This window comes from Eptesicus fuscus, chromosome 1, assembly GCF_027574615.1.
Source record: "Eptesicus fuscus isolate TK198812 chromosome 1, DD_ASM_mEF_20220401, whole genome shotgun sequence".
NCBI classification, from domain to species: domain Eukaryota; kingdom Metazoa; phylum Chordata; class Mammalia; order Chiroptera; family Vespertilionidae; genus Eptesicus; species Eptesicus fuscus.
This window is the reverse complement of record NC_072473.1, coordinates 101,616,014-101,630,227: the sequence shown is the minus strand read 5'-3', so window position 1 is coordinate 101,630,227 and position 14,214 is coordinate 101,616,014. Positions and strand designations below refer to the sequence as shown.

The 14,214-nt window shown below is 49.5% G+C and overlaps 1 protein-coding gene and 1 pseudogene across 1 annotated transcript; one reads left to right on the top strand and one right to left on the bottom strand.

Moving 5' to 3' along the window:
- Window positions 1-4,388: 4,388 nt before the first annotated feature.
- On the bottom strand, window positions 4,389-4,853 carry LOC103298443 (60S ribosomal protein L27-like). The gene has a single exon (XM_054717466.1). It carries the CDS (start codon window positions 4,834-4,836, stop codon window positions 4,426-4,428), a length of 411 nt encoding a protein of 136 aa, XP_054573441.1. The 5' UTR covers window positions 4,837-4,853; the 3' UTR covers window positions 4,389-4,425.
- Window positions 4,854-9,893: 5,040 nt separating this feature from the next.
- LOC103298442 (ras-related protein Rab-11B-like) lies at window positions 9,894-10,552 on the top strand (annotated as a pseudogene).
- The last annotated feature ends 3,662 nt before the right edge of the window (window positions 10,553-14,214 follow it).

The window sequence follows — 14,214 nt, the reverse complement described above, 5'->3', positions numbered from 1 at the left end:
CAAATCTATACTAATAATAGCCTAGGTGGTTGTCGCACCCTCACACATCATGCCCTAATGTTGTCACAAAATGGCCATTACAGGATGGTCGTCACAAGATGGCCATCACAGGGTGGCCATCACAAGATGGCCACGTGCACAGTGGAGGCAGGGCCCAGTGGAAGAGGCAGGTCGGGGCAGGGGAGGGAAGTTGTGGGCAATCAGGCCAGCAGGGGTGGGCAGTTGTAGGTGATCAGGCCAGCAGGGATGGGCATTTGGGGGCTATCAGGCCAGCAGGGGAGCAGTTAGGTGTCAATCAGGCCAGCAGGGGAGCAGTTAGGGGGCGATCAGGCTGGCAGGCAGGCAAGTGGTGAGGAGCCAGTGGTCCCAGATTGTGAGAAGGATGTCCGACTGCCAGACATTCCCCAAGGGGTCCCGGATTGGAGAGGGTATAGGCCGGGCTGAGGAATCTGCCCCTGCTGCACGAATTTCATGCACCAGACCTCTAGTAAAATATATTTGATAATTGTATCAGGAAAAAATATTAGGAACAACTATAGGAAAGCCTAATCACCTGGAGAGAAGAGGGCCTGCCAGCTGCGGCTCGCTGGCAGTCCCACTTCTGTGTGTGAGCTACAGAGGAAACACCTTTTCTGACTGCTCATTGGCTAAGCTCCTGATATGCCACTTGCAGTATTCTTGGTAACTTGGGTAATAAGAATCCAAGAAGGTGATCTAGGGTTTTTCCACCTCACTCCTGGAGGAAAAAGCGAAGGCCCACTGCTGGAGGGGCTAAGAAATGTCATATCCTAGCCCTAGCCAGTTTGGCTCAGTGGATAGAGCCTCAGCCTGTGGACTGCAGGGTCCTGGGTTCGATTCTGATTAAGGGCATGTACCTAGGTTGCAGGCTCCTCCCTAGCCTGGGCCCAGGTCAGGGCTCATGCAGGAGGCAACCAATCGAAGTGTCCCTCTCACATTGATGTTTCTCTCTGTCTTTCCCTCTCTCTTCCATGCTCTCTAAAAATCAATTGAAAAATATCCTCAGGTGAGGAAAAAAAGAAAGAAGAAAGAAAGTCATATCCCATGAAAGAGACATCTTGAAAATGCCTAAAGAAAGTTTCTCATCTTTTCGTGGTAAAAAAACTGGACTCCATGTTGATGAAAACACCTTGGCAGCTGTGGCAGCCAGCAGTGGCAGCAGCAATAGGGTAATGGGGGCGGTGCCTTCCCCTGATCAGCCCAGTCGCCTCCCACAGAGGGAGGCCAGACTGTGGCTTAGGAGCGGGCCTAAGCCATCAGTAGGACATCCCCTAAGGCAGTGATGGAGAACCTATGACATGCATGTCAGCACTGACACGCGTAGCCATTTCTGATGACACGTGGCAGCTGAGGCGGCCACATGCCGAGGATGAAACATTTGCTGCTCCTGAGGATGAAACATTTGCGAAATAATATTTTTTCCTCAAAGTGACGCACTACCTGAGTTATGCTCAGTTTTTTGGCGAAGTTTGACACACCAAGCTCAAAAGGTTGCCCATCACTGCCCTAAGGGCTCCTGGACTGTGAGAGGGAGCAGGCTGGGCTGAGGAACCCCCCCCCCCCACCAGTGCACGGATTTCCATGCACTGGGCCTCTAGTAAACCAATAAAGACAAAGGCTTCTGTCTTCGTGTAATTTGTAGCCAACGAAAGGGAGACAGTCACTAGGCAATAAACATAATAAATAAACAAAAGGTAAAGCGTGAGAAGGAGAATGGGAGCTATGGAGGTTTGGGGTGGAAAGTTTTGGTAATAAAAAGGTGACAGGCTAAGATTTAAAGTAGTGACAGTATGCCTTCTGGATATCTGGGGTAACAACTATAGGTGTGTGTGTGTGGGGGGGGGAATAGAGAACATGCCTGATATCATGAAGGAACAACAAAATCAATGATGATACAATGGAGTAAAGAAAGGGGAGAATAAAATGAGTTGAAGGCAGGGAAGTAATAGGGAAGGCCAGATTATATAGAGTTATGTAGCTCACTTGGTTTTTATTCTGAGTAATTTAGGGAGCCATCACAGGGGTTTTAACAGAGGTGCTATACTACCTGATTTGTATTTAAAAGAACCACCCTGGGAGTTTCATTTCAGATATGTCTCAGTAATTCCTACTGGACTTGGGCCTTCTTAACAACTATAAACTCTGGAAAAAATTGAAGTTGAACGGAAAAGCAAACAAAAAAAGGGTTGGGTAGAGACAAGGATGGAGATGTGGAACAGTTGACACTTGGAAGAAGTTATGGGTGAAATTCCCATTTTCAGGATTCAGACTGAGAGCAGGCTGAAGGCAGTACCATTAAGTGATTAAAACCCTGATAGAAAACCTGTAGTCTTTTCAGCATAAAGAATTGGAGTACAGAGTCTTGGTCAATAACAGCCTCTCCATTTCTGACTGGCCACTGAATTATACGTATGCAGGATAGAATCCAAGCATCTCAGCTAAAGGTTCAAAAAGAAAATACACTAAATGCCCAACAGACTGACTTGGTGGAAAATCAAGTGGAACACCTACTTATCAACGAGAGGGAAGTCTTTACCACAGGCAGGACTGTCAGGTTTCCAGGACAGTCCAGTGTGAGATGCCACCATGGTGGGGACCATGTGGAGTCCCTAGGCTCATAGACCCCCATGACTGTCTTAAGGGGGGGCTGGTGTTCCTCTTCTTGCTGCCATCCCAGCTTGGTAGAAGGTAGTCTGTGAGCAGAAGGTGATCTGGGGCTGTGGGTGTTAGGCACTTAACCCAACTTCCAGAGGTTGGGAAGTCCACCCCTCTTTGTGAGGAGCAAAGCAGCTAACCATTGTGGCGCAGTGATCAGGTGAACAAGGGGGCATGGTCTCAGGAACAAGGGGGAGGGCCTAGGTGACCTTCCAGAAGTGGTCAGGTGAACAAGGGGAGTGGCCAGGTGACCAGCTAGAAGTGGTCAAGTCAACAAGTGGGTGGGGCCAGGTGACCAGCCAGAAGTGAGGTGAACAAGGGGGTGGGGACAGGTGAACAGCTGGAAGTGGTCAAGCGGATAAGGCAGTGGGGCCACGTGAATGCAGAGGAGGGTCACAAGAGGATGCAAATGCCCCACCTTCCTGTGGTCCAGACTCTGGATGGAACAAGAAGGTCCCTGTCCTCAGGGAAGGTTGTTCCATGTGATTGAGTCAGAGGCTGGCCCTCAGGGCCCAGTGACCAATAAGTGACTCTGGTGGGGGGAGGATAGTGCTCCCAGAATGCACTGCAGTTTCAGGGGCTTAATACGGCTCTTTTCTTGATATCAAAGCCCACAGACAGGGCTATCAGGGTTGCAGTCCAGTCCAGTGTGAGATGCCCCCATGGTTGGGACCATGTGGGTTCCCTAGGCTCATGGATCCCCATGGCTGTCTTAAAGGGGGGCTGGCATCCTCCTTCTTGCCACCCTCCACTCTGGGTAGAAGGCAGCCTGTGAGCAGAAGTTGGGTTAAGTGCCTAACACCCACATCTTGGGCTGTGGGTGTTAGGCACTTAACCCAACTTCCAGAGATTGCGAAGTCCACCCCTCTCTGTGAGGAACAAATCATCCTGGCCAGTGTGGCACTGTGGTCAGGTGAACAAGGGGGCGTGGTCTTGAGAATAAGGGGGAGGGCCCAGGTGACCAGCTGGAAGTGGTCAAGTGGATAAGGGAGTTGAGCCACGTGAATGGGGAAGAGGGTCAGAAGAGGTCGCTAATGCCCCACCTTCCTGTGGTCTAGACTCTGGATGGCAGCATGATGGTCCCTGTCCTCAAGGAATGGCGTTCCCTGTGAATGAGGCAGAAAGTTGCCCCTCAGGGCCAGGAGACCAGTAAGTGACTCTGGTGGGGGGAGGACAGTGCTCCCAGAATGGACCGGGGTTTAACAAAGAGCAAACCATGTGAAAGTTTGAGGGGATGGAGGAGAGAGAAACAGGATTTTTAGATATGGAAAATAGATGAAATTTCATTTATAAATTCACTATAAGTATTTTATAATTTTAGTGTCATAAGATTTATTATTTAGTCACTGAGAATAATGAAAGTTGTTTTGATGAACACAGAAATTATACATCAGGCTCTAGATGACAGTCTCACCATCCAACATATTAATGAACTTTGTTTTGAATGCCCAGTATTGAGAAAATCCAGATGAATGCTAAGAAATGTAGTATTTGGAAATGTTAAAAGGTATTAAATAGCATGTCATCAATATCAGGATACTAAAACTCGACTGATCCTGAAACATGGAAGAGAATTAGGAGAAGACTTGTTTATTTTAAATTTGAATCACTAACATCTGTTAACTCTCATGCCATAGTGTTAATATGAAAATATTACAAGAAGACCCTACAGAAGGCCTGCTGCAATATGGTAAGATTCTTATTTTTTTAAAAAATTTTATGGATTTTTAATGACAGAAACAAAAAAAATATCTAAAACTGCAGCTTCTGGAAGAACCATTTGTTCTTGCCGGTCTTGTACCTCTCTTCAAACTTGACTTTGGCCTCCCGTCGGGCCTTGCGTTTTAGAGCAGGGTCTCTGAAAACGTCCTTGTTAGCAACAGTTTTGTCCAAGGGGATGTCCACAGAGTACCTTGTGGGCATGAGGTGATTGTAATTATAAACTTTCACAAAAGACTTGATCTTTGACCTGTTGGCAATTTTCTTCTTGCCCATGGCAGCTGTCACTTTTCGGGGGTAGCGGTCAATTCCAGCCACCAGAGCATGGCTGTAGGGGCGGTCCGAGGTGCCATCGTCAATGTTCTTTACGATGACGGCTTTGCGTCCGGAGTAGCGTCCAGCCAGGACCAGCACCACCTTCCTGGGTTTCATAAACTTGCCCATTTCGAACGCAGCCACTCGGGCCTGGACCAGAAAAGAAAGACTGGTAAGATTCTTATAATGCAACATGTTATATGTACCTTTGTAATTGCACAACTGACTAGCATGTGGAAATTGAGAACAAGCACTGATAATATGGCTGTGCCTTACCTTGTATTTCATTGGGCCCAGTACATATGTTCTATGATGCTCTTCTTATTTGTACAATTTTGTGTCAATGGTCCTGCACAGGACTGAAATAAAATGGTGAATGAAAATGTATAACTTTTCCAATCAATGATATGTATCCAAGAAGTTCAAATTCATATGAACTTTGACAGGAAGACCTGCCTCCAAAACTGTTCTGTAGCACATAAGGAATACATGTATGTCTTTCAGTGTGCTAAAATATGCTACATTTGAGTGCTATTGTATTTACTATAGTTTATTAAAGAATTTAGAGTGTTTTTCTAAAATTAAATTAAATTAAAAATATTTGTACTCTTGGAGTACTTCAAAAAAGCCCAAGAAAGGCGAAAACCAAGATGGCGGCATAGATTAAACACCTAACCTGCAGCCGGGCACAACAATTTCAAAAATACAACTAGAGGTCAGAATGGACATCGTCCAGAACCACAGGAGAGCTGGCGGACTGAAATACCCACAGCTGGGGGGAAGGAGAAGGCCACGGGGACAGTCGGGGAAGCCGTAAAAGCCTGAGGTATGGAGAAACGAGCGGAGACACGAGCACACGCGCCTGCGGGGAGGATGGAACCGGAGAGGAGGGGGCGGCTGATGACCTGGCCGGAGTTCACTGGCAGGAAGGAGATAAAGGCTCCGGAGTGCGCTGAGCACCGGCTCCGATTGCACTGAACCCCATTCCGGGCGAAACCCTGGGAAACTCACTCACTTTCGCAACTCCGACGCCCCCACAGGCCGCCCGGCCTGGGACGCTGGGGACGCCGCCGCAGCGGCGGCGCCCGGAGCCCGGCGGCCTCCCAGCACCCGTCCCCGCCGCGCAGCCCCCGCGCGCCTGGTTCTGCGGGCCGCGCGCCCCGCACACCGGACAGAGGCCCGGGCGCCCTCTCCGTGCACCTCCCGGCGGCGCTAGACTTCAGTAGAGTTGACTGAATTCAAGGGATTAAGAAGTATAAATTGGGGGGACGCCGCGGCAGCGACGTCCGGAACGCGGCGATGGCGGGGCCTGGAGCTCGGCGGCCGCCCAGCGCCCGTCCCAGCCGCGCGGCCCTCGCGCGCCTGGTTCCGCGGACGCGCGCACCGCGCACTGGACGGAGGCCCGGGTGCCTTTTCCGTGCACCTCCCTGCGGCGCTAGACTTCAGTAGAGTTGACTGAAATGAAGGGATTAAGAGGTACGGATTGAGAAGTTAGAAAAAGATGGCGGCGGAGGTTAGGGGCTGTTCTGTTGCCTCGCACCCAGCGAAATCGGAGGGGATGAGGTGTGGAGGTGCGTGGGTCTGGCTGGTGGCGGGGGAGAGGGGCTTTTGTTCCAAACCTAGGGGAGATTGGCTCTCCATCACCCTGAAACCCATCTTCTGGCGAACCCCGGGAGACCCAGATGCCTGCGGGGAGAGGCGGGACTCTTGCGGAGGTGCGCCCAGCAATCAGTGTTTGCTGCGCTGGAGTGCGGAACGAGGGGACTTAGATACGTGGAAGGCAGAAGGACCAGACTCACAGCCATCTCGGCTCGCCGCACCATGGCCTGTGGGCGCCCTGAGACCCCGCCCCGCCCTGGGACCCGCCCCGCACGTTTTGAAGACCTGCCCCGCAAGTCTTGCAGGCACACCTGCGCCCCAAGCAACGGCTTATGCATGTGGGTGGCCTGCCCTCTGGCAGCGGACCAGATGATCTGCTGTTCTAGTCGGACTGCTCCAGGGCCACTCAGACAGGAGGAAGAAACTACAGTTTTTGCTGTAATCCTTGCTGAGTGCCTAAGGCAGTAGCTGATCTACACCCCATTGGAGACCCAGAAACGAGGGCATCTAGTGGTCTGTGGGAGATGACACCAGATTTCAACCACGTGCATAAGGGACACATTCAACGGGAATATTCAGTGAGCGCCAAAGCTTTGCTGCACCAAGACCCGGCCCATAAACGTGTCTCCTGCACAGCAACTCTTCCTTTATAGACAAAGAGAGCCCCCCCAGTGACACCAACAACAATCAAGACTTAACTATACAAAGGAAGACCAAGATGGAGGCATAGGGCGGAAGCCTGATTGTTGCCTCCCACAACAACTTTGAGACTACGACAAGAGAGCAGAGCAGACACCATCCAAGACCACCATAGGGCTGGCTGAGTAGATGCTCTACAACTAGAATAAAAGAGGGGTATGTGGGATGAAGCTGATGCCGGTGACCCAAAGACCACACTTTAAGAACTACGGCTCAGGCGACACAAAAGAACTATGGCTCAGGCGATACAACAGCGGCCTGGAACGTGCTCGGCGCAGTTCCCCCGGCGGTCTCCGGCTGAGGGGACGGCTCCACTGGCAGCCAAGCACGGACAGACGAACCCCTATGAGACATGGGGTGGGAGACTCCGCGCTTGCTGACCTCTGAGTCCGTCAAGAATCTCAACGCCCCGGAAGCGGCCAGGTGTGCATGCTCGGCGACCGGCCACCAATGCAGACCCAAGGGCCGACGCAGCGACGCCAGACTGACCCACCGCCATGCACCGGGTGCACCGGAGCTTTGCCGAGCCGCCGCCCGACGAGTTCTGCAGCAGCCATACTGGAGCTCTGGAAGGATGGCCAGGGGAATTGCTGAGGGGGGATTGACCGGCAGGAATTGGGATCGGGAAGACGGGGCCCCGCTGAGACCCGGGTGCGGGCGGGGTTGCGCGCCTCTGGGCTCGGGTGTGGTCACACGCCTCTGGGTATAAGTGAGGCCCCAAGTCCCTGGGTCTAGGTGAGGCCACATGCCCCTGGGTCCAGGTGAGGCCGGACTCCGGGTCCGGGTGAGGCCAAGTGCCCCTGGACCCGGATGACGCTGGATCCCGTGCCCGGGCGAGGCCAAGCGCCCCTGGGTCTGGGAGAGCCCACACACCCCTGGGTCCAGGCGAGACCATGTGTCCCTGGATCCGGGTGAGGCCGCGTGCACCTAGGCCCGGGTGAGCCCAAGTGGCCCTGGGTCTGGGAGAGGCCAGGCGTCCCTGGGTCCGGGTGAGACCATGTATCCCTGGATCCGGGTGAGGCCTCGTGCAACTAGGCCCGGGTGAGGCCACGTACCCCTGGGTCTGGGAGAGGCCAAGCATCCCTGGGTCCGGGCGAGACCATGCGTCCCTGGATCCGGATGAGGCCTCATGCACCTAGGCCCGGGTGAGCCCAAGTGGCCCTGGGTCTGGGAGAGGCCAAGCGTCCCTGGGCCCGGGTGAGACCATGTGTCCCTGGATCCGGGTGATGCCTTGTGCACCTAGGCCCGGGTGAGCCCAAGTGGCCCTGGGTCTGGGAGAAGCCAAGCGTCCCTGGGTCCGGGTGAGACCATGTGTCCCTGGATCCGGATGAGGCCTCGTGCACCTAAGCCCGGGTGAGCCCAAGTGGCCCTGGGTCTGGGAGTGGCCAAGCGTTCCTGGGTCCGGGTGAGACCATATGTCCCAGGATCCGGGTGAGGCCTCGTGCACCTAGGCCCAGGTGAGCCCAAGTGGCCCTGGGTCTGGGAGAGGCCAAGCATCCCTGGGTCCGGGTGAGACCATGTGTCCCAGGATCCGGGTGAGGCCTCGTGAACCTAGGCCCGGGTGAGGCCACGTGCCCCTGGGTCTGGGAGAGGCCAAGCGTCCCTGGGTCCAGGTGAGACCATGCGTCCCTGGATCCGGATGAGGCCTCGTGCACCTAGGCCCGGGTGAGCCCAAGTGGCCCTGGGTCTGGGAGAGGCCAAGCGTCCCTGGGTCCGGGAGAGACCATGTGTCCCTGGATCCAGGTGAGGCCTTGTGCAACTAAGCCCGGGTGAGGCCACGTGCCCCTGGGTCTGGGAGAGGCCAAGCGTCCCTGGGTACGGGTGAAGCCAGATCCTGGGTCCAGGTGAGGCCGTGCGCCCCTGGATCCATCTGGGTGAGGCTGGGTCCCAGGCCCGGGTGAGACCACGCGCCCCTTGGGTATGGGTGAGGCCACGTGCCCCTTAGTCCGGGTGACGCCGTGCCCCTGGGTTCGGCCGAGACCAAACCAGAGGGAGTCGGACCTCCGTTACCACCATTTGTCCACCATCCAGAGCTGAGGGGTCAGTGCTGACATGTACACATAAGGAACTACTGGATATCGAAATTGGGTCTCAAAAGAACTGTTGGTCCAGGGGGAAGCTCGCTACAGATTGATTCATTTGCCTGTCAGCATAAATATTATTGCTCGTCTCACATTCAGTTCTTATTAGTATATATCTAGTGACATATGATCTCGTTCATCTAGAGGAAATGATGAACAACATAGACTGAGGAACAAGAACAGAACCAGAAGCAAGGAGGCATCGATCGGACTATCGGGCCTCAGAGGGAGGATAGAAGAGGGTAGGGGGAGGGTGGGGGGAGGGGGAGAGTTCAACCAAAGGACCTGTATGCATGCATATAAGCCTATCCAACGGTTAAGTTCAACAGGGGATTGGGGCATGCGTGGGGAGAGGGGTGGGATGGGAATGGGGGGATGAGGACAAATATGTGACACCTTAATCAATAAAGAAATTTAAAAAAAAAATCCTCATTAACTAAGATAAAAAAAAAAAAATAAAAAGTAAAAAAAAAAAAAAAAAAAAAAAAAGCCCAAGAGTTCTGAAAACAGCCCAATAACTCTGTTTGTAATCCAGGCCCTATAGCACTATGTTTCACGCTAAACTACTTCAAACTTAGGTAGGCTAACTTTGTGGTGAGGTATTCAGGTATGGTCTGGCCACCTTAGCAAGGAGGCATAATGGAAATGTTCCTGCAGTGTTCAAAATATGGTGTACATTTTGTGAACTATCTTAGGCACACCTACTAGGAACAAAGCAATGCCCTTTTGCTCTTCAGTTGAAATGTAATTGCGGGGTGTTTGTGGTGGGGCTGCGGAGTCGTGGATCCCGCCGGAAGCGCCAGGACAATGGGGAGCCGGGACGCCGAGTATGACTACCTATTCAAAGTGGTCCTCATCGGGGACTAGGGTGTGGGGAAGAACAACCTGCTGTCCCACCTCACCCGCAACGAATTCATCCTGGAGAGCAACAGCACCACTGGTGTGGAGTTTGCCACCCGCAGCATCCAGGTGGACGGCAAGACCATCAAGGTGGAGATCTGGGACACCGCTGGCCAGAAACACTACCGCACCATCACCTCCGCGTACTACCGAGGTGCAGTGGGTCCACTGCTGGTGTATAACATCGCCAAGCACCTGACATACGAGAATGTGGAATGCTGGCTGAAGGAGCTGAGGGAACATGCTGACAGTAACATCATCATCATGCTGATGGGCAACAAGAGCGACCTGCGCCACCTGCGGGCTGTGCCCACTGATGTGGCCCGAGCCTTCTCAGAGAAGAACAACTTGTCCTTCATTGAGAGACCTCAGCCTTGGACTACACGAACGTAGAGGAATCGTTCAAGAACATCCTCATAGAGATCTACCGCATCGTGTCACAGAAGCAAACTGCAGACCGTGCAGCCCATGACAAGTCCCCTGGTAACAACGTGGTGGACATCAGTGTGCCACCCACTACTGATGGACAGAAACCAAACAAGCTGTAATGCTGCCAGAACCTGTGACTGCCCCGTGCCTCTTCCAACTATGCGAGCGTGCACATCCTCATCCTTCGCCTGCCCCTCACCATGATGTCTTCTCTAACCCGCCCCTCTCTGTCCCTCTTCGACTTGCTCCTACCCCTCCACTGAGCTCTGCACAGTCAGCTGGGGCTTAGGAAGAACAGGAGTCCAGCTGCACCATCTGTCCTTCTCCCCCACCCCAGGGAAGCTTGAAACCTGGCTGCTGCACCTATTCTTCTTGGATCCTAGTGGGCCTCTGGGTGGAGTGGGGTCGGGAGGGTGGCAGGATGGACCAGGCCAGCCAGAGGCAAGAGGATGGGCACACCAAGCAGGCTTCAATTTTCCACAGCAGAATCAAGGGAGCAATTACCTCCCTTCCTCTCTGGCCAGTTGTCCCAGCTGGCCCTGGTCCTCACCCAGAACCCACCCCACCCTCTGGGCTAAAGCCTGAAGAACAAGTGACCAGGGGACTGGGTCAGGCAGACAGAGGCCCCTGGCACCCTACCACCCACATACAGCCAGCACTGGCACACACCTTTGACCTCGGCCTCTCCTGTGCGTTCATGAATCCAGCTCCTGCCTGTAGATATATGCTGGAGAAGACCTCCCTCCACCCCATTTCTGCATGCAGCACACTCCCCACCCCTCCCTGTGCCCTTCTCTCTGTCTTGTCTCCCTGTCTGGTCAGGAACTATTTGCAAGTGAAGCAATATCTCTGTGTTTTGTATATACAACCGCTCTTGTAGCCTTTGTTTTTCTGTTATTGTAGAGAAACAGATTCTTTATATACTTTGTAAGATTGACACCAAACCCCAGCTCTCAGATCTCTTATTCTCCCTGTGGCCCCTGTTGCCCCAATGCCTCATTTCTCTGTCCCGTTACTAAAATGTGTAACCCGACTTCCTGGACAGAAAAAAAAATGTAATTGCTATGTTTATCAAAATTTAGTTGGGGAACTAAAGGAATATTTGAATTTTTACAGTGTTGTTAATATTCTTTCTCTTTTCAGTTAGCTCATAATCAATCTAAAGGAGATATTTTGAAATTTCAAGAGTCAAAGACCTAATCAAATTTGGTCATTTTAGTTTCATTGACTTCATATTGCATAAACAATTTCTCAGAAACAGCAGCCACCAATGCTTTATAGTCTTTATATTTTATATTAAGATTTTTTTCAGTGAAATAAAGTTGTTTTTACTGTTATAAAGTGTACCAGTATAAGTTCAGGTTTATAAGTGAAGGGAGTTGAACCTATTTTGTGAAGAAGGATAAATATGTGAGACAGGCAGACAGACAGACATGGGAATTAATTAGACTATAATTAGGTGATTTGCCTTTTCCTGTCTTAACAGACCTGAGGTAGCATTTTTTCCAATTAAAGTTGACATTCAATATTATATTAGTTTCAGGTGTACAGCATAGTGGTTAGACATTTATATGACTTACAAGATGATCCTCCCTGGGAAATTTTAATATGAACGATCTCTCACAGCTTCTCAGCAGGCTGAAATACTACCTAGTTTTCTGGATTGCCTCCATAAAGGTTTCTCTGATGGTTTTTATTCTTATTCATCAACCATTCATCCTTTCTCTGAATTTCTAAAGAAGTTATAGAGCCCATACCACTTAACCTCACTTAATGATTAGATTTAATGAACGGTATAACTAAAGAAAGTATGGGGAAGGGTAAATATATGAGAGACAAACAGATAGACAAGGGAATTGGAGTATAATTAGGTTGTTTGTGTTTTCCTGCCTTAAGAGACCTGGGGTAAAATACTCCTCTTAGTAATGGTGGTTATAAAGGGTTAGATTATACCAGAGTAAAATACTCAGCCTTTCTGATTCCATCTTGTTCAAGCCTGCTTTGTCCTATGGCCTTCAGGCTAATAGCTTCTGCTTAGTTTTGCATATACTAGTAAATATGCTAATCATTAGAGAAATTATGCTTGTGACTTGAATTTTACAAAAACAGCATCTTATCAGAAAGTGCTTCTCCAGAGGAGATAAGCAGAGTATGTATGGTTCATCAAAGATCATTGGAAACTTGGGACCAGACTCACATTAATTAGGGTCAACAGACTAAGCACAATCTTCCCCTACCTCTGCTAACACCAAGATGTCTGCAGTTGATAATCACCTCTAGATCCTCTCATTTCCTCTTCCCTCAATATAAAAGAAGCCTGAACTCTATACTTTCTTCAGATGGAGTGGAGCCTTCTCAAACAATAAACCTTGCCTTACTCTAAACACTGACATTTTGAGTTTTGGCCTTTTGAAACCATGGATTGGTTGGGTACATGGATTTTGATTTGTGCCCATGTGCCCACAGTGGGCAAGTGACTCACTTATTCTGATTCCCATATATTAAATGAGCTTAATAGTAGTAATTTTACCTGCCTCATCAGCTAAAGTGAGGTTCAAATAAGATGATTCTTGCAAATGTATTTTGGAAACTCAAAGCATTTACCAACCACATGCTGTCTAGTGTTGAAGTTTAGTTGTTTCATTGACATTAACAGGTTTGTTTCTCCAATCTATAATAATAAAAGCATAATATGCTAATTAGACCAGACAGCCAAACGACCTTCTGGATGTCCTTCCGGACTACCTTCCGGATGAAGCCAGGGCTGCTAGGGCCGAGGCAATTCTTTGCGGCTGCAAGGGCCGAGGCAAGCTGTCATGCATCAGGCCTCTAGTATGATTATAAGTACCTTGAGCATACAGATCAACTTTAATTTTTTTTCTATCTCCTTATAGTGCTGTATATATGATAAATATTTTGAGAATTTATTGTTTTTACTATTATCAATTACCTTTGTATAGTGCTTCACAATTGCCAAAGCATTTTCACATACATTATATCCATTGTTAAGGTGACCAGACGTCCCGCTTTTGGCGGGACAGTCCCGATTTTTAACAATTTGTCCCGCGTCCCGCGGCGTTTTAAAAAAGTCCCGATTTTTGGAAAGAATGCACGACAAGCTAAGGAACGGCGGGAGAATGGGAAGGGAATATACGGTTTTCGGAGGCCATGTGGCTATTTAGCCAGGATATGAGTTTTATATTATTTTTGTTAATTTTATAATGTTAAACTTTAATAATAACAAATAATTGTTGAGAACTGATTGTCGAGAACTGCTTATCAAAGTTCGCATTGTTGATCAGTTGTTAGAATTCGACCACCATTGTTTGGACTTAATGAACAATGGCATTTTTGGGATTGGCAACGACGAAAACATTTTGTAAATGTCTCTCAGACGATACACATCGTACTGCGTGCTAGTAAGCTAGTTAAACAAGTGATGTCATTACAAATCAGCTATTCAGATAAATTAGGTAAGTAATTTATTTATTTATTTCATAAATACATAAATTTTCTTGAATTTAGCAGACAGTACTCGTATTATTTATATTTTATAGTGGCGGCAAAAAGTCTAGCGCCGACCTTGAAAGTGACACGTACGACTTATGTTACGGCAAATTCATGACCTTTTAAACAACGATAGCAATCTACTAAAAAAAATTCACTCAAATGAGAAATATGCCAAAGAATAAAATAATACTATACATAATTTTTTATTTATTATATTTGTAAATTGTACTTATGTTGAAATTAAAAAAAATATATTACAATACTATTTTTGCATTCTATGAAAATTTTT